General features: G+C 31.5%; 1 protein-coding gene across 4 annotated transcripts in view; it reads right to left on the bottom strand.

The window, feature by feature from the left end:
- Positions 1 to 524: 524 nt before the first annotated feature.
- The window catches only part of LOC118192045 (scoloptoxin SSD14-like), a 184,551-nt gene continuing 163,486 nt past the window's right edge, over positions 525 to 21,589 (bottom strand). For all 4 annotated transcript variants that reach the window (XM_035362935.2, XM_035362932.2, XM_035362933.2 and 1 more), the window contains 4 exons: positions 16,949 to 17,139; positions 13,579 to 13,819; positions 12,632 to 12,745; positions 525 to 5,918 (listed from right to left, as the gene is read on the bottom strand). In XM_035362935.2, the coding sequence (XP_035218826.1) occupies positions 5,766 to 5,918; positions 12,632 to 12,745; positions 13,579 to 13,819; positions 16,949 to 17,139 (699 nt within the window). In that variant the 3' untranslated portion in view covers positions 525 to 5,765. The remainder of the gene's footprint in view (positions 5,919 to 12,631; positions 12,746 to 13,578; positions 13,820 to 16,948; positions 17,140 to 21,589) is intronic.

Genomic DNA, 21,589 nt, shown 5'->3' with positions numbered 1-21,589 from the left:
CTCTAATAAATTCTCTGAGAATTTAAAGACTTTAAATATTAGCATGGAGAAAGTTTCTACGGAGATTCATGTATAATTAGAAGAAACTACGAAGAAAAATGAAAACGGAAAATACGATTTTAAAAAGGAATATATTACAGATGAATACAAAAGAAAATCAAATAGAATTTTGCTTTAAGAAAATTATCATTAATTGTAACGGCTTATATATACGAAATAAGGTTATTTTTTTGCAAAAATTAAAAAGTTGACTGCTATGAAATAATTCCAAAGGGGAAAATTTAATGACCTGTTTTTTCCCTATCCGTTTGATATCAGAAATTCTGACTTCACATTGTTGTTTTTACCGATATATGAGTTTGATTTCGTTTCTTTTCTGAAAATTTATTCTTAACATATTCGATAACTATCCAATCTGTGTTTTTGTCAATTAATGTTTGCCTTTACTCAAAATGAATAAAATCTAATTTTAATGTCAGATCATCTGGAAGATTAGAGCCAAAAATCGAAATGCAACAACATAATACAGATTTCCAAAATTTTATTTTCAGGAACCTATACAGAACATAATCATCATTTTCAAACAATATATACAGAAAAGGTTTGCAGCTGTATAATTTACTTTATAGGAATGGAAATTTAATAAATTGTATTCTTTTAAAGTAAATATTGAAGTGAAATAATAAAGAAAATTCTAATATAAAATATCAGCTCACATAAAATGAATACATGTTAAAAATTTTAGCCAAAAAACATTGCTTTGGGTTTTATATTTACAATGTGTACTATACTTTTGGTATTTTTCTGTTATGCATCTGCCATGCCTTTTGGCGTCTGTGAAAAAGAAAAATACTTGCCGAGGCTCAACGATAGCACTGTCTGGGAAATATGTGTGTATGTGCATGTAAACAAGAATAATGGTACATGTTTCTGTTATCTGCCTTCAAATCTGGAAAGAGTAAGTCATTACGTCTGGGGGCTATTTTTATTCTCGAATTTTTTATTTTATTTTATTTATTTATTTATTTATTTATTTTTTTTGAGTCTCTCCATGCGGCTCTTTGAATTATCATCCACTGAAAAAGGTTCGATAGAATATTTCCAACAATGTAGAATTCTCCCATGTAATCTAAAATAAATCTTTCTGACATGAATCTGTATATCATAGATAAAAGGATTCATCATAGATAAAAGGCCATGTAATGGCTGTCGAGAAGGTGTCAGTGTTTGAAAAGGTAACTGGTTTGAAACAACTCGTATCTCCACTTACATGCGCATTCAAATTTATTTATTTATTGTGTAAGGAACTGATCTCAATTCAATTTTGCCAAGACTAACTTGACATGTCACATAATACTTGGTTGATTGGAACAACTATTTACGCGAGATTTATACAGAAATTGATTTGGGACAGGAGAGGAAAGAAAAAATTATCCCTGGTCTAATTGTCGAAATAGACAAGAGTATATTTACCAAAAGAAAGAACAAGACCAGTCGCGTTTTCCAATAACAATGGATTTTTGGAAGGAATTTGTAGAGAGACGAGAGAAACATTTCTGGTAGTGGTAGGTTGTCTACTGCGATGCATCAAAGAAATATTAACGATGGAAAGACGATTTATCCAGACTGTTGGAAAGGGTACAAAACTCAGGAACTTAACGAAACTGGCTATTCCCATCTGAAAGTTAACAACAAACATAATTTCTCTCCGGAAACAGCGGCTCATGCAAAATTATCCAGTGTTTATTGGGATCGGCTAAAGAAATAAAATACAACGCGATATCGCAAGGCAGCATTTGACGTCCTATCTGCCAGAATTTATTTGGACAAAGAAACAAGAAGCAAGCGGGAGGAATTAATTTTGATTCCATTATAGAGGCAATAGGCAAAATGTTTCCACCTGAAATAAACACTAATGAGATACATTTCGCAAGAGAAGAAGGGTTTACATTAACTATATATAAGTCACGTGATCTCTGAGGTCATCTACATTGTTTGTTTACATTAGATGTACATAAGTCACATGACCTGTGAGGTCATCGGAATGTATCCATGGACTTTATAAGAAATAGACTAACCCAAATGGGTTTTCTCCCTCGTCTGAGGCGTTCCCGGCTGTCACTTTGATCACATCTGAAGGAGTAGGGACAACTTTTAAAAATTTAACTGTGGTTGCCTATTGCAGCGTGTATAATTGACAAGAAAGAGCTGGTTGTAGGGCTCATTTCACAAATTAGAATTTCTCCATATTTTTATTTTTGAAATTGAGATTGATTTTTAAAAATTTAGCATAGTTACCAAGCACAATTAACGTTCCAAATAATTATAAAGCTATTGCATGTTTTCAGGGCTGGATATTTTTTCGCTAATCCTATGCTGTCAGGAAATTTGTAACTACTTCTTTTAGAAAATAATATTTTGAATCTGAACTAATAGAAAATTTCAAACAAGCAATTTTCTCTTGCAATTTTTATGCTTTTTATTGGTGTAAATAAGTAAAAAATACTAAAATATTTAAAAACGAATTTTTGAAAGTTGTGTTTAAAATTCTAAACTGTGCTTCTTTTTTAAAATTATAGAACAATATTATAGCACAATTTCTATAAAGGAATTTTATTTCAATTATATATAATAATAAATCATAGTGATAAACACTTTTGACTCCTTAAACATTTTTATACGTTTAATTCTAATATTAAAATTGCATTTAGCCGTAAAAATAAATTTTGCTTGTATTTTATTGTGATTATTTTTTTAAATTTATTTTTAGTTCTGCATATTTTTTTAAAATTTACTGTTAATTTAATTTATAAGCCCACAGGGGTGGTAGCCTAGAAAGGCTGTTGGTTTCGAAGCGGCATTTTGCGCTGTTTTACTATAAATGTCCGTGTCTCCTTTCAAATTTTTGTTACCAAATATTATCGCCCTGTATTATATTTAAAGAAATTGAATAATGAAGAATCTGCAGGAATACATGTATGTTTCTCGCACTGTGACAAAAACAACAGTATCTAGAGTCATCAAATTTTGAATAATGTAATCCTCCACATGAACATGGGCATTTGGACGGCCGAATTGCGAATTTGTTTTAACCTATTTTGTAAAACTTTAACGAATTTTTGATTAACAAACTCCACGAGTTCAGAGCGAGCACTATACGGAAAATAACAGTTTTATCTCCAGCGCGGAAATTCGAAAGATATGCTGTTTTCAAATGTATGTGGTTTACGGGTGAAGAACATGATATTCAATAAATATAGGTAACACACAAAACGTTAAGAAAAGCTTACTTTTGGGCGTAAAATAAAATCTGAGTGCTTCTAGATTTTATTTTACTTTTTTTTCCCCTTCATTACATCAGAAAATTTTATGCTCCGAATTTTATAAATTACTAAAATAAATGTTCCACTTTAATGTTAGTAAGTTAATGATGATATAATAAAATAAATGATTGTTTTGCAATGTTATTATAGTTTTGAAAATGGTCATTAAATTAAAAAAATATAAGATCTTTTTTAATTTTTTCCTTATTTATTTCAAACCATCACGTACTATCAATCTTATTTAATTTTACGTTATTTGTACGCAAAATTAAGTTCATAAATTGTGTGCTTAGAGTTTCTACCGTTTTACCAAAGTAAAGATGTTTGTACAAGAATTACGCGTGAAAAAAATGCGCGAAATGCAGTAAAAAGTGCTTTAATGAGATATATTAAATCCTATTTGGGAAAAACTGTGGCTTTCATAATCTCATCACTATACAACGTATCACATTTAATAATTAAAAAGAGTTATGTGATACAAACGCCATAGGTTTCGGTGTTAAAGTAAACCAGATCGTCCCTACTCTTTCTTGCCGACATGTCGGTGACGCGCGCCCCGCTCAGTGGGTTAGTCTATCTCTTATAAGGTCCATGAATGTATCTCATTGACATGAGCAACCCCCTACCATTTTTATAGTTAAATTTATTTTTCTTATTGTCTTATTATTAATTATTATGTGTTATTATATCTCCTGTCCCAATTCATTTATTCTTACGATTTTACGATATTGCGGGCAGATAAAGGAAAAGTACCGAATAATTAAACACACACACATATATATATTTTTACAACAGTATTATAAAATGCGTAGCAAGTGAATAATGGAAAAGTACCATATTTTTTGTTGCTTAAAATTTTAAAATATATAGTAAATATGTGAAGAAATTAACACGCTTGATAACTTTTGGTAAATAAAATTTAAATAATCTTATTAAATTAGGTATTGCATTAATTTACATACTTTAAACAAACCTTAAAAATGTTCAACATTGAAAACGTTTTAATAGTAATAAATATTATTGCATATTGCAAATATATTCGGTTTAAATTACTTAAGCAAGATATATAATTTCAGCAAATACGTGCTTCTATTTCACTTTTTAATTTACATATATATGCGTATACCTGTATAATATTACAGCTTAAAAGTATGCAGGATTAATATTGATGTAATCACATAAATTTTTCTATGTGGAAAATTTAACTTTTCACATTATTAACCTTTTTACTTTAAATCATATGTTTAAAACTTTTCTTTTGAAGAGCTATATATTAAAAAATATTAACGAATAGTTGCAGAATTATATTTTATAAATCGTGTTTAATGAACATGAGAATTATACATTGACGCTGGTAATTGTAGAACATGTTTTTCTACTATTCTTGCAAAAACGAATTTAAACTATAATTTGGAAGTAAACTAGAAGGACGTTTTTACTACTAAAATGGCATAATCTTTAAAAAACTATAACATGTAGAATTTTCAGTGTAATAAAAATTTTAATTCTGAAGTTTTCTTCTATGAATTTGAAGAAATTCTAAAAGAAGTATTGAATTAGTAAATCTTTTAGCAGTATTATACTTTACTACTAAATGGTACTGTAACATTAAATTTTTGAAAATGAAAATAAATTCTGCACTCTAAAAATAAAATATAATAAAAAACTAAAATGATAAAAACTTAGTACATTTTACTCTTTCGAAATAAAATAAAATTTAACTTCTAAAATATGGTGATAAATTTTCGTTTTTAAAAACATGTCTAAACACTAAAAACAACAAATAAATAACAAGAAATATATGCTCTTTATGACCATCTTTATTGAATTTAATTTGTTGCCAACCTGAAAATATTTTCTTTACAAATTCTCATCACTTGAATATCTTTATTCATATTTTTGTATCTGAATTCTAGTAGAAAATACAAATGTGATTGTATAAATCATTAAAAAGTAAATTATAACCATCTCAAAGCCGAAAACAGGAAATATAATTTATTAACCATACCGTCATAACACATTCATTTTGAAGTGATTTTCACAATATACAGCGCGCTATAGTTTTTATTGTAGTGAAAATCACTACACATATATTTTTAAATAAAATACTTTTAGCTGTCTGAAATATTTCACTATGGATAACACTAAGATTGCCAACGCACAACCTCACAGTCTCAAATACTGATGAATTCATCTCCTAAGTAGATGAACAGCAACTACAAAGTGAAAAGGAAACCAGCAGTGTTAGTTTCCAGCGTTTTTACTTGCTGTACAGCCTCGACTGGACCTTTCGATTTTGTACTCTATGACCAGAAATAAGGAGCTGTACAGATATCTTACTTATTTCATTGTCCAGTAGATATCTTCAAATATAAGCTGCACCAATTACACATTGGACGGCATTTATTGACTTAGAAATATGCTGCATTTATTCAAAATTAACTAATAACCGTCTACTTCTCCACCTTTTCTATAATCGGAGTTAGCATAAAGATAGCCATCTTTATCTCTAGTAATACCCATAACTATTCCAATCATGCCAGCTCCCAAGTGATGTGTCTTATGGCCCATCTTTCTCAAGTCTTCTAGAAGATCCTGAAAACAGTATAAATATTAAATCATTATTAAATATCTTTGTTTTTAATTCAATGCATGGCATTTTATTTACAACTTGAAAAAGTGAATTAATTAGTTTTGAGAAATACTAATTCAATAATTATTTTATGATAAAAATCATATAATAAAATAAATATATTAAAAACTTCAATTTATTATTTAATTTGTTAAGATATTTTTAATTAGTCATCTGATTACACTGAATGAGAAAAATAGTGGTGATGAAATATCATTAAAAATCTAAATGAAATACTATTCAAGAGAATGTAACTTTAAGGCTAGTGCCTGAGACTATTTTCAAAATGCTAGATTTCTGAAATGTTCCTCTAAATGGGGCTGAAATATATAAATAATCAGCGAATTGATAACGAGACGAATTTGTGGGAATGTGTCAGTTTGATTAAAAGCATAGGGAGCCTGAACTCCTGAGAGAAGCATAAAATCTTCTTCGCCCAATTTTACAAATTCAATCTTCCCAATATTTTTCTTTCAGAATTAACAACTATCTTCTTTTCTTAAAGCTCTACCTCTGGCCAAGGCTCCTTCAGTCAGCTTCTGGCATCTTGACCCATCCGACGCCACAATCCTCAACATTATTGATACCAACGTTCTTTAACCACTTTTCCACAATGTCTAGACACCTCGTTCGTGATCTTTCTCTCCTTCTCTTTCTTTCTGGCTTTTGAAATGTCAATCTCTTCGCTGGGTTTTTATCTCCCTATGTGTGTATATGGCCTAGCCATCTTAGTTAAGAGGCTTTAATAACTTTTATTATATTTGTTCTCTAAAATTTTGGTGCAGTTAAAAATTATGTCTTATGTCTTAATGCTGTTTCAGACCATCCCATTTGTACTGATTCCCTATCATCATTGGAGATCCTAAAATGTATTCCTTCCTCTAATAATATCAATATCGAGATTCAGAAACAACTGAAACACCTAAAAGATAAAATATTTCGGTTGCATTTACATTTGTTCGTGGTCATATAGGTGTTGTTGGGAACGAACAAGCCGATTTCCTTGCGAAGACTGCGACTAAGCGGGAAATTGACACTTTTGTCAATATCCCTAATTACTTTTATAAGAAGGTCATGTATGAAAGTATTATGGAGTCGTGGAACCACAAATTCATTAGCTCAAATAAAGGGAGCTTAACTAAGAGATTTTTCCCTTCCATCAAAATGAGATTGTCATGTCATCACTTCTTCACAAACTATAAATTAACCCAATTTCTTACTGTCCATGGAAATTTCAAAAGTTATCTGAGCAGATTTAAGTTGATCAAAGAGTCTGTGATTGTAACCTCGATGGCGAGCAAAATGTTGAACATGTGCTTCTTATATGTCCTAAATCTGAGAGCGAAAGACAAGTCTTGAAACTGGGAATGAAAAATTTTAATATTAACTGGCCTCCAGAATTTTACCAATTTATTTCTGAGAGAAGTGTCTTTAACAGTTTTTGTCAGTTCATTGTAAAACTTTGTAATCATTCTTAATTTTGTTTCAGTTTTCTCTTCTGTTTATTTTGTATTGTGTTTCATACTTACTTCTGTAAGTCCCATGTGATGCTATGTGGTATATGGGAAACTTCTTGTGTTTCTTTTAATAATAATAAACAAAAAATTCTCCACACTCCATTTTCTTTTACTGATCCAAAAATTCTTCTCAAATCTTTCTTTCAAATGTTATTACTCAATCCTCATCTGCTTTATTCATCGTCCAGCACTCACTTTCATACAACATTGTAGGTTTTACTAGGGTTTTATTTACGACTGCATAAACTGGTTTCGTGATCCATAATAGCATCTGTTAACCATGTTAATTCGGTTCTTGATTTCAGTAGTTATATCATTATTATTTACAACTGTACTCAAATATTTAAATTGTTGGAATCATTTATTTTCAGCTGTATCACGTTATGTCCTCTGTTTGTAATCCTGAACTTAGTTTTTTCTTCAATAGCAATCAAACCAATATTTTTTTGGTGCCGACTCAAGTATATATAAAGCCTCAACTATTGCCGCCTTCGTTCTTCCCACGATGTCAATGTCATCAGCAAAAGCCAACAACTGCACAGATTTTATGAATATAGTCTTTTGTATTTGCATGCTCTCTTTATGAATATAGTTTCGTATTGCTTTTTCAAGGGAGATATTAAACAGCTGGCAGGAAAAAGAATCTCCTCGATTTAATCTTTTTTCAGTATAATTAAGAATTATATTAAACTAAATATAACGATATAAGAGAAGATGCGAATGTTCATACTTTACCTTACATACAATTTATACATGTTTATCTAAATATAGAAGCACGTGTTATAATTTGCATAAATACACTTTTGATACACGATACATAAATGCATAATACATAAATACAAAAGTTCGATAGTCCGGCATGCAATGGTTCGGCACACCCGATAGTTTGTCATCAGTGCTGCCAATTTTCTCCCACAGAGGAATAAAAGTACTGAGCGGAAGAAACAGGGTTCTCCCTACTAGAGATGGAAATGGAAATATGAATAAAAATGGAACAAATATAATTTTGGAACATATTTATATTATTAGATCTATATTTTATTCACATGTAGCACTGCTGTAATAAAAATTAAACTATTTGTCAATGTCATTCAGCTAGCCTCATTTATATTCTTATCAATAATTTTTTCTTAGTTACTTACATTTGGAAATATTTGGGGAGGGAGTATACTTTCTAAAAAGCAATCTGGCAAAACAGAACATTTTCTTTATCGATACAGTAAATTATTTTGTAATTCTGAATGTATTAATTTAAAATAGGAGAAAACTGATTCTAATTCTGTTGAACTTTAATCTAAACTGCATTACGCAATTCATATGAAATTTCATAAATGAATTTCTTTTCTATTATATACCATTTAATGTATTACATCAGCTTAAAGTAAGATTTTGGAAATGGTATATCCTCAGCAGGATTAGTAAGTTTCTTCCATTGTGGAGAAAACTTGCTAGAAAAAAAAATTTTTTTTTTTTAGTTTTTATTTTGAATTAATATTATAATGTTCATATTTTATTCATATATAACTACTATATTTCCGATGAATTTAATAATTTTCATTGTATGGATTTTTTGCATTTTATTGCAAAAATGATAAAACATTTACTTTCAAATAAGTTAAATTGTTATTTGTAAATTTATTCCTGTTAGGAGCTTCACAGATACATCAATGCTCATTTCTTCCAGCTTCTTCCATTCTTTCCCTTTTCTTTCGGTTTCTTCCGCAGCTCTAGAGCAAATATATTTCTTCTGGAGGAGGTCCAACCCTACTCGGTACCCTTTTCACTGAGGTTTGTGCTATATGATGGCTTATGAATATTAAATTCGACATATTCGGAAAGGCTTTGCAGTTGAAACATGTCTTTTTGCCATTTTCGATTGATCTTTGAATTGAATTTCGAGTTTGTGTGCTGTTACTTATCTCACTTGTCTGACAGTAATACCTGAACAAGTCCTGGCGAGAAGAGCAGAATTACTTCCGTTATTGGGCATGGACACCATACAGGTGAGGGTACGATCCTGTCTGCCTCGTTCTAATTTTAAAGAAGAATCCCACGGGACACAGATTCTAGGATCACCCGTTTCTCCTCCCCCCCCTCACCAAACTTCTCGAGAGACTTTCGGCTCGTTTGTGTTGTGTGTGATCACTTAACCTGGCGACTTCTCGCACAGGTGCGAAGATGAGCACAACAGACCCTTTATTTATCACAAACTGTATAACAGAAAGCACAGACTTACGTACTTGCACAGAAACACCGTCCACTTGCGGTGAGAACTTAAATGCAGTTTAACAATTAATTTAAAGGTAGAGATGGAGTGCTTGACTATACAATTCAATTTAATCTGATATACTGACTCAGAAACCTACACCGACGATATACTAACTAGCTGATCAGAATACGTAGCCGCTGGTAAGATTAACAGCTGGAAGACAAAATAGCAAACGCGCGCTTCACTAGTAAAATCATGCTTTGTCTAACCTTTCCGTTTCATCAGTTTAAATACTCTCGTTCACCTACTTAATTTGCATTATGACAAGGAAATGCGAGGGAAAATAAGAGAATTCAGAAAAGGCTCAAAAATTAAAATAACTGTTAGTTCAATTAAACAGGCCGATATTGTGTATTTAGATGCTCCTGTGCCGTAAAGACACTATACATTTACAGACATCCAAGCCTTCTCCGGGATGCGTATCCGAGCCTAAAGATATGACAATCAGCATCACTAAACACTATAACGAACAGGGTGGCAATTTCGAGTTTAAGTGTCATATAATTTCTTCATCTCTTCATCCCTATTTATTTAAAATATTTTCAAAACGTGACAAAATTGTTGATAAGGGAATGAAACGAAAATATATGACTTCAAATATATGACTTTTGACAAAATTTATCAAAAGATGGATATTATGAACCCCTTTGTACCATCTGCTAAAATAACGTTGAGAAGCTCGGTCCTCCTAGAATGTTTAAGAATTCTAAGATTTTGACAACGCGTCTTACAGTCTCTGAACTTGTACCGAGAACCGTTTCATATTTTCTCACAAAGTTAATGTCTTAATCTAATCCACGGTTCAAATGTTTATGTAAAACTTTAAATAGACATATAGGAATTTATTTGCGCAAAATTCATTAAACCCTGATCGTAGTTCATTTAAATAAAAAAATGCAATGTTAAGGTTACTATTGATCGGAAACATGTAAACAACACAACGCTATCAAAAGCTTGAAGGAATTAGTGGCCAAATCTCACGAAAGTAAATTCTGTCGAAGAACTCGAGAATATTGATGATTCCAATGGTCAACCACCCTCATCTATTAAAAACTGATGAAATAGTCCGATAATAATGCTTTCGAAAGTATAATGTTTGATTGGATTGTAAACTACGAAAATGAACTAGTCACGGAAGAGTTAAAGCTCAAACCGTTTTGAATGGACAGTAACAAAAAGAAGCGGATAGTTAAAAACATTACTAAACTAAGACCACTTAGCATGAGGCTGATGAAGCATTAAATACATTTGCGAAAGTAACCGAAAAACAGAAAAAATATAATATTGGAGAAATAATAAATATTCATGTTCTACAGAATGATTTTTTTTTTTTTTTTTTTTTTTTTTAAAGAGGGGAATTTACGAAGTAGAGGAACAACTTTATTTGAAGATTTTGTAACTTGGCAGCAGTAATGGTTTATAGGAGAAAAGGAGGAATTAAGTATAAATTAAGTATGAACAAATTTATTTTATCAAGGACTTCCTGCAACATAAAAGAACCTGAAATTTCATTAAAAATGTCATGGATATTGCAAATAAATGCAAATGAAACAAATATCCGATAAATATACTAAAACTTACACTAGATGCAATGCAAATCATTGACTATGAGATGAAGTATTTTCTTTTGTTGCAAGATGTTTCATCTCTGTGTACCATGTGATGCTTCTTACTGTGCGTGCAGCTACTGACGATTACCTCCTGTCAAGATCAGAAGCCAAATTACCTCCCATCTGAAATTTGAGGAACTCTTCCTATTCCTGTGATTACAAAGCCAAATAAGCCTGTAAGTTTTATTTCATTCCTGCTCAGATGATGTACTGAATTCAGAATGTCTTTCCTTTTTCTCGCTTTAACTTTTAAGATTCTCCGAAGGAGTCTACTTCATGATCTCTCCACTCGTCAAATCCCCACATGGGGTAAATTGAGACAATTGGAAAGCTCTAATTTCTAATTAGCAGACACCAGTTATACGAATGTACAAATAAATTAATTTACTAATAAGTTTTACTCTGTAAGGGGTATTTTAATTTTATAACAGTTATTTTAATTTTAAAACACTTTTCTCTTTCAATTCTCGTTTCCCACTTACAACTCCCTACCAGAATGAGGTTTTAGAATCGCGTTGAATGTAAATGAGTTAGGTGTAGTATTTATTGGAAGTTCAACTAACTTCGATAGAGAGTACTAGTAGTCTTTAGTGGCGCGTGCTTGCCTTCTGGCTAATTAATTATTGAAGCTGTTACGCCCGGCCATATTATACATGCCTATTTATATTCGCTGGTTAGTTTAATTTAAGGGCCAACCACGTTAGATAATTGCGTTTAGCTTCGACTAAGTCTATTTTAGTTCATAGTAGATTAGTTTCTTCTTTTCTTATTCTGAGTTAAAGCCTGAGTAGAGGCTTTCCTGTAAGCCCGAGAAGGGGCCGGCTGTATTATTTATTTGAGTGAATAAAAGGGTATATTAACCCTTATCGAGTGTACGTCTTAATTGTCTGAACTCGACGATAAGCCGCTACGTAGTTCATTAGGTTCCTCGGTGTTTCAGCATAGACAAAGGGTGAGGAACATCACAACTCAGTGAATATCTTTTCGGAATACAATATAGAGACCATTACATGTATATTGTACAGTAGTATTCTCTCTTTTATACACACATATATATATATATATATATATGTGTGTGTGTGTGTGTGTGTATTAATACATTAACCGACATGTAAAAATCGCTTTGCGGTATTTTAAAATTTTAGTCCGATAATTCAGCGTATTTGATAATTCGGCATGACTGAAGACCGAAGCGTGCCGGCTTATAGAACTTTTGCTAAATTTTACGCCCTTTCTCTGATATTCGCAGTTGGTTTAACTTATAAGGAAAAGGCTCTTACTTCCGGAAAAAGATTTTCGTGTTCAATGTAATTAGGCAAAAGCTGATGGTGCAATCGTGGGCCATCTATAGATCTTTTAACGTTATCTCCCAACCATAGGTTTCTCAAAATAACCTGAAAAGAAAAACAAATTAAAAAAATTTTTGATTTCAGTGATAACATCTTTAAAATAAAAGGAAGAAGAATATATATTCAGAGGAATGCTTATTCTTTTAAATGCTTCTATTTAACTAGTTTCATATATTTGTTTGCCGCCCATCAAATACTAAAATATAAGATTATAAGAAATATTAAAACAGAAGCCATAACATATACTTTATTTCCACTGAACTTAGGAAAGTGCAGATGGAAACGCCATAAATAGACATTATTTTAATAGTTTTAAAATTAATTGTCATTAAATCCACCGTAATGGAATTTAAAGATTTTTATTCTTTTTACAGTATCTCAGAAATGAAAGGCTGAACACACATTTCTTCTGCCATGAAAAGTTTCCTCATTTTTTCTGAACACTTAAAATTTAGTGGTCATCGTGGATTCTTCATCTTAAAATTGATAACTTTCATTACCTCATAAAAAACATAATATTACTGCAACAAGGGCATTTTAGAGATACTGAAGCAAGTGAATGAAAACAATTATCTCCAAGAAACTAAAGATTAATGTAAAATGTAGAAAGGCGGCCTAACCGTCAGATTGCTAGCAATGACTAGGATGAGTTCCTAACACTATAGTGCCCATAACTTAGACTGTTGGAACAGGTTAAGTAAAGTCACCATATATTTCATAAACAAAGCAAAGGAACATTCTGGAGGCGTTTCGCCTGTTGATTATCTCTTCAGTGTAGAATGACTTTTATCTGAATCGTCTGCATATTAAATTGCTTTTTAATTAGGAATATATACTTACGCACAGCGCGCAAAATACAATTGAACAGTTTTTCTAACCTGAGCAATACTTGTGGTTATTTGCGTTCCTCCATTTGCACCAAGAGTCAGTCTCACATCTCCATTGGGATCGACGATGATTGTTGGAGTCATGGATGACATGGGTCGTTTCCCGGGTCGGATGAAATTCTTGTTGCCAGGTGGAACACCGAAGTAATTGGTAATGTTGGGAGAAACGAAGTCATCCATCTCATCATTAAGGATTATTCCTGTGGACTGTGACATTACCATACTCCCAAAGCTGAAAGAAAACACAAAATATTGAAAAGCCTTCATATTTAACAAAGAAATAATGGTTTTAAAGGTTTCTATGACTAATTTTCTGTGCTAATTGGAATGTTTATTACAATTTCATGCTTCGATGAGTTATTAGATTGATTTTATTATGCTTTATCTCATTCTCTGATGAGTTATTAGAATTATGGAATATAAATAGCTGTGACGAACATTAAGTTTTCTCTGTTTACATAAGGAGATATTTTACTTTTTAACAACAAGAACAACAATAATAATATAAAAATGTATAAGAAAATATAAAAACGTAAAAGTAAAATGATTGCAATTTGACCTTGATGTACAGATTTTAATTTAAGATCTGAAACTATTCAAACTAAGCGGTTACAATAGCCACATTAGTTTCAAAATTAGATTCCCCCATAATTAAAGAAACAGAATATAAAATTTTATATTTAGAATGGGCTGTTCAAAATGGCTAAGCCAAATATTAAAAAAATAGCTGTGATATTATTTCATCATTAACTAATTTCACGTGGACAGTTGTGAACTTATTCAATAAAGAATGAACTTAATGACTCAAAATATAGCTGTGCATTAATTTCACTGGATCACGTGCGCGCGAAGCTTGAGACAAGCATTTCTTTCAATATACCTTTTATTTTGCCAGAAGGCGAAATTTGATTACCGAAAATAATCAATAACGTTTTTAGGTATTTAATAGTAATACAACCGCGTCCTAAAATTAATAAATTTTTAGCTCTTTTACAGAAGTATTTTCGTTCATTGAAAATCATCAAGCACAATTGTTATTCCTTTCTGCTATTAGAAAAATATAATATACAAGCAAAACCAAAATTTCCATAACTAAAGTAATATGATTGAAACCAAACATAAAATATGCTTAAATATGTGAAATATATCTCATATATAAGCTTATTATATATGACTATCGCATAGCTGCAGATTAAACCATGAAAAAAGATTCTAACAAACAATATGCGAAATGGGATTTTTCAGTATGATACAAATGAAATTACAAAATTATCAAAGATTACACTTAAAAACAAAGCATATGAGACTGCTTGTTTATCTATACGAAATAAAAGTTAGTAGGAAAAAACTGACTGCAAAGACATTACCAAAATTGAATACATTTAATACAAGTTACAATTTTTAATAGCTGTACAACTACTGTGATAAAGAAGTATCAGGAATGATTCCATAAAACTACAAGATTTCAATAATTGGTTAGTACTTATTACATCCCCTTCAAAGAAATCCCTTCCAGTTACAGTGCATTTATAATGACGTTTTTTTCCATCTTTGAAATGAATCGATTTATGAAGCACCTTCAGAGCTGCAGAAATTTTTTTTATTGCATCAATAGATTGAAAATGTGTTCCATTCAACGGCAAAAATAAGAAAATGTTAATGCAGATCAAGTGACTATGGCATCCTGTTTACAGATCTGTATTTGTTGAATATTTAGCTTGTAGATTCGTCAGTAAGAGCATTACGGTAAGCTGCATTATCGCCGAGCAAAATTCATGAGTAATTTTTCTACAATTCCGGTTGTTTTTTACGCATTGTTTCACGCAAACACACAAAAAAACTCAAATGATGTTCTTTGTTTCACGAGTAGTTGGGCACACGACAAGATCACGGCAATCAAAATTAGCTTTATATTTTAAAGGCGTCTTATTCATTTTTCAGTTTTGCTTCCCCTTTCTCTGGGTTGTTTTGGCTGCTTCTAAATGTTTGTCACTGATAATAATTGCGGTTTTAGAAGCATCTCTTGAGTTACTTAAAGACATTATTATTTTTGAAATAATAAAGTGCTTTCGAATAACTCCAGAAACTATAGCGACATGCCGAAATGATCTCTCAAAAGTGTTTGGCAAAATTTAAATGGTGTAGAAACTCATTCAATATTGTACCTAATTACGAAAAAACAATAACTAAGACCAAAGTGACTCAGTTAGTGACCAATGTTAATCGTTGTTTAATATAAATGACTAATCCAGAAATAGACAAAAAGGAATGTCGGAAGGGGTGTTGCACAGGGCGATATAAGCTCAGCAGTTCGGTGAAAGCTATTGCACACTGTACAGTGAGATGAGGTCCTGAGCTACTGCACAATGTACAGTGAAATGAGGACGTTACCTGAAGTCCTGTCATTGGGAAGCTGGAAGAACGTCGAAGTATGACATGTGTAGCGAATAAGTTTGACATCGCTTAAAGCAGCATGTTTTTAAAATACTCTAAAGTAGCATCAATCAGCTTGGTGACGAAGAATCGTGTAAGACGTACTGCTGATCACTCTTGACCTACTGCGCTGAGAATTCTATGGTGATTTAGTGTTACCCTAGAGTACACGAAAAATGTTCGATGCGATAATATTGATGACGAGCTTAAGGAGATTACTGATTCCGAAAAATCGACTCATTCTACTAAGAAATTCCCTCTACGCAAAGCTTATTTTCTTGCCTCACCTGATGACAAGAGGAGCAAAAAGAAACAGAAAACTTGCACTTCATCGGAAAAAGGAAAAAAAAGAGAGGGGGCTGAAAAGGTTGAGAAGAGAGCAATGATCCCATTGAATGACAAGCAGATTGAAAAACTCATGAAAGGATATGGATATGATGCTGTTTTGTAAGTTATACGCGACCAGTAACCTGATCTGGACCTGGAAGCTTACGAGAAGAAATTTTGCCCCAAAACGCCACAACAGAAAGCTGAAGATGAACGGATTGTAGCGCTTTATATCACTGTACTTTTGTGTGAACTAAAGCTTTTGGTATGTATAGCTTTAAATTTCTTGGAGAAATATTTTTCTTGCTTGATTCAGCGGAAAAATCTTATATTTACAAGAAAGAAAGGTATTGTATTTCTATTTTTGCATCACAATAAGAGTATTGTTGCAACTTAAACATGGACTCGAATTCATCGGAAGTGCTTTTATGACAATTCTCACGGAATGATTATTTAAAATTACACTTTATCCGTAATTTTCATCAGAATGAAGATTAGACTATTTTGAAAGTTGCATTGTTATGTGAATCTTTAAAACAAAATGCATGTAGATTGGCTAATAAGGGCCTAGATTGGCTAATAAGGTAATTAAAGTACATACTACAAGTTGATTGTAGAAGTGACTGATACAGCGTCACCGTTGGGAGCTACTATCGATACATGGGCAGTTCCGTGATCCTCTTGTACTGTGACATTAATCCCGTAGTGATCTACATTGTTATACGTTTTTGTATCGTCGATGAGGCTACGGATGTAATCAGCATATTCGTGGGATGTCAAATTTTTCATAAGCTGCAAAGAAAAAAAAAGAAAAAAAAAATAAAATAAAATAAAATCTGTAAATACGATGTATGGAGCTACAATAATTTTGCATGTGATTATTTTTTCTTCTATAATATTTTCTTAATTAACAATGAAGACATAAAAATGCTATAGTACAGCCAAATTTAATTCAGATAACATAGGAACTTAATAATTAATTTTCATAGCTATAAAAAAACTTACATAAATTACCGAATTAGATCTTGCTAATGTTAGTTTTTTAGTGCCTGTGAAATGCATGTAGCATGTTTTAGTCTGTTACTTTAAAACAGGCATTTCGAGGCAACTGCCAACTCCCTTCCCATTTGAGTAACTCGTGTCATCATCGCTGCATAGCATTTATTTTCTCCACGTCACTTAGACTGTAATTGTCAGTCTTTCTTCGCCCGCTTTTCATGCAGTGAAACACGCTAAACGGAAATGAAGTTGGGAGATTAAGCGATTCGATCTTTTTCTCACAACCCAAAACGGCCCATGGTTACAGGTCAAATCGGACAGTGGTGGTGTGGGGCGGTGTGGTGTATTTAATTATGGCAAAGCACACTAGGGCTATCTGCCTAAGGAAGGGATGCCTTCGTGGAGGACTCTCTAAGGGAAACTGGCTCGTATACACGTCACACATGGTGAAAACCACGAAAACACCCATGCAGCCAGTCCGTTCGCGAGATTCGAACCTCGGACCGAACTACCAGTGTTCAGCGACTTTACCGCTATGCCGCTGGAGTGGACACCGGAAGTGGAAAAAAGCCTTTAAGTTTTTTCTTGAAGTAATAGACACGGTACACGAAATAGTGTCTACAAATATCTTACACGAAACATATTAGTTACGAACATACGGACTTCCAGTGGAATTCGTACATATAACCTCCTCGTGTGTAACAGCAAACACTACTGCTACGATTGAATACTTATCATAATGTGCAGATGCATTTTTTAACTTTCAGTAATATATTGCTTTTTAAATAAAATGGAGTCGCACCATCTGAGTAGTAGCAATTCTAGAAAATGTAGTAGAATTCAGAAATATCTTCCTTCTGTAAGACTTATGATATTAATTATGATTATGGACTCATTATAATTATGATTATGGACTCATGTAGAAATATCTTCATAATTTCACAAATATTAGATAATTCAGAAAAAAAATGTTCCAGAATTCAATAATTTAGATATATCTTCTTGCTGTACAATTTATAACAACTTCTGTATAATTTATAAAAATTTATAATTAACTTGTACCGGATTTCGTTATTCTACAGTATGGCGCAAAAATCTTCATATATAGGGAACTACTATTTTTTTTTTTCTTATTGCAGGGTAAATTTTGCTACAGAAGTCAAAGCCTTGCTGCACGTAATAATATACATTAGATTTTCTTATCTATGAGAAATTTTGCGTCGTTTGTATATTTTACAAATCTTCAAACCATTTCTGAATTATACCCATTTCTCATTGCAGTGCAACAATTCAACATTCCCTTCGTATTTTAGAGCACGTGCTAAGCACTAGAATACGTGCTCTAGTACATCTAATATCTTTTAGTGCTCTTTTACTTTACCTCAAAGTTTAAACCGTTTTAGACAAACAGCGCTTCTGAGATAACGCCCATTTGGGCTAAAAAAAGATATATATTTAATGAATTAGTTCACTTTGAAGGAGAATACTTTTATGTTTATTAATTAATGTTTAAGATCATTAATAATAAAAATAAGTGATAAGATATTTTTTATCATAGGAATGTTCTGATTTTATTAACATTTTAAATGATATTTTTAAACAAATTTTAGTTCGTTAAATTTTTATCTTATTTAATTAATTAATTTGGTTTATTTAATTTATTTTAATTAAATTGAGAGTAAAATGTTTCAGTTAATTTTGTTTTAATGATCTTGTGCGTAAATATTGTAAGTAATATAAATAAAGCCTAAGGAATAATATTATAATTGATGTCTTAAATTATAACAAGACGTAGTTTTTCTGTTTCCTGTTATTTTCTTAGAATTATATAACGCATTTCAATGTATATCACAAAGATGAATACCGAAGAACGTTATTTGCATTAGATAACCCTCCATAACGATCTAACCTCGGCCTAGACTTCTAAGATGTAACTTACAAATTCTGCCTATTTATATAAAAGTTTATTTTACATTATTTGCTTTATGTATTTCATAATACTTTGAACTCTTTCATAATATGCATGAGATATAAGTATTTAAATGCGGGAGAGGGAGAGGGGGTAAGAGACTGTGTAACATAAACTGTTTTCGTAGAATCTTATTTTTTGAATTTCTGATGAAATTCATGTTTCTGTTACAAATCAATGCTGTTTATCATGTTTTATGGAATAATGTACGTCTCACTCTCTCAAACTCGATTCCCTGTTTCTTAACATTCGATTCCCTGTTTCTTAACATTCAATGTAACTCGAAGATTGTGTTTTCTAATCGCTAAATGATTCCTGTTGCTCAAGTAGGCATATTATCTTTGAAATAATAGGGTGGTTTATTAATAGCTAGACAGTAGTAATTTCTAGCATTGCCTATACGGTTCAAACAGTATCAGTACATTTTAATTATTGTATTATTGTAATTACGCTACATATTTAGGCGTATGAATGTCCGCATGATTTCCTGTTCTTTTCAAAAATTTGTTATGGTATTTTAATTTTGTAATTTTTCTTTCATTCATTCTCATTCGTTTCTCTATACAATGAATTTTATTATATCTTTATCTTCTTTTCATGGAAATTTCAATCTACCCCATTTCTATTCTCAGTAGCGAAGTGGCGGAAGAAAATCAAGCAGCTGACGTCAATTAATCACGTTCGTTTCTGTTGCTGGCCGTTAATTGGCTTGTCTGAAGGTTTATGGCTGTAGCTTTCAGTACATTCTGAATAGAGTTTCTCAGCTTATATCCAAGCTTACAAGTAATGTGTTTATGATGTCTCAGAAAGTAAAAATGTGAAAACAGAAGAAAGGAAAAATGGACAATTAAATGAAATTACTAGATGCTTTAAGATATTATACAAAGTGGAAAGAATTAATGAATTGCTTTGAATTTAGATATTGAGCGAAATAATATAATTTTCTTCCATAAAACACGACATATTTGATAACTCATCATCTTCTCAATCCACATTAAGTGGAGTTTGCACGACTCTACTCTACTACTCTACTTTTTCATTACATGCATAAAAGAATTTTAGAAGTTTTAGTTTCGATTTTCTACTGTCATGTAAATTTTCCATTCATACTTAAGTGGCACAGACGAACTGATTGCTTTGAAATTCGTCTTCGTGTTAACATTTCTATTAAAAGGCATTTATTAAGAATTTATTTTATGTTTATTGTAAACTGCAAATGCTCCTAAACTTTGATTGTGATAAGTTTAAAAAGCATTTTAACAGTGCGACAAAAATTTTTCTTTGACTAGAAAGTGGGGTTTTCATAAGCATGTTTAAAGCAATGAGAAGCGCATAGTTAGAAAAATAGCAGTCTGATTAGACCAATAAAAATGAGCGAGGCATGAAAGCTAATCAGCGACGAGACTTCAACGTGTTGAATAGCGAAGTCTGTTCCTAGCCACTCCCCCATGTGTTGAACCGTTACCTTCTTGTGTTGAACTTATATCGGGACTTTATTTTATTTTAAATAAACAAATTCCTAGGGGAAAATCTTACAAAACAGGAATCCAAAGACATAATATTTAACTGCGTTTGCATTAAAGCACCGAGTGCTAAATTTAAAAATGCACGTAAGACGGGGCATACATAATTTTCAAATAAGGCGTGAAAATTATGTATTAGAAGAGACAAAGAGGCTCATTTTAATTTCTTGGAAAAGGTAATTAAGTACTTATAAGGTATTTCTCCCGCCTTCCTAGCGTGCCTTCGTGAACTGAAAAGCATTAGTACCACCACTAAATATTACAATGATTATTTTTCAATTTTTCAATACAAATATTAAAATATATATATACACACATATATATATATAATATATATATATATTGCCATTTGCTCAACTTATTGGGTATTTGTATTAAATATGGACGCATAAAGAACTATTAGATTAAAATTTGGTTACCGCTTTAATTATCAAAATTTAAGTTATAATACTTTAATTCTAAATTTTAATGTGAATTTTGGGTCTATTTAAGAGAGATCAATTTCTTTATGTCTGGTATTATTTCATTCAGCCTTAACCGTAAATTAGGATCCACTTTTAAATTTGGTCTTTATTTATACTTCTTCAAATATAACATGGAAAAAAATCCTTGTTCACACGAACAGGTTGTGCAAAAAGGCAATACAAATTTGATAGCTTTATTTCTGAAATCCTTTTTTTCGCTTCAGCCAAAAGTTAATTAAGTGTGCCATTTTCGAAATCTTCAGTTAGATTTTGATCACAGGAAATTT

This window comes from Stegodyphus dumicola, chromosome 9 (assembly GCF_044657685.1).
Source record: "Stegodyphus dumicola isolate Sdum_Otavi_A_Nest chromosome 9, ASM4465768v1".
Lineage (NCBI taxonomy): Eukaryota > Metazoa > Arthropoda > Arachnida > Araneae > Eresidae > Stegodyphus > Stegodyphus dumicola.
The sequence above is the reverse complement of the archived record's forward strand: the minus strand, read 5'-3'. Positions and strand labels throughout refer to the sequence as shown.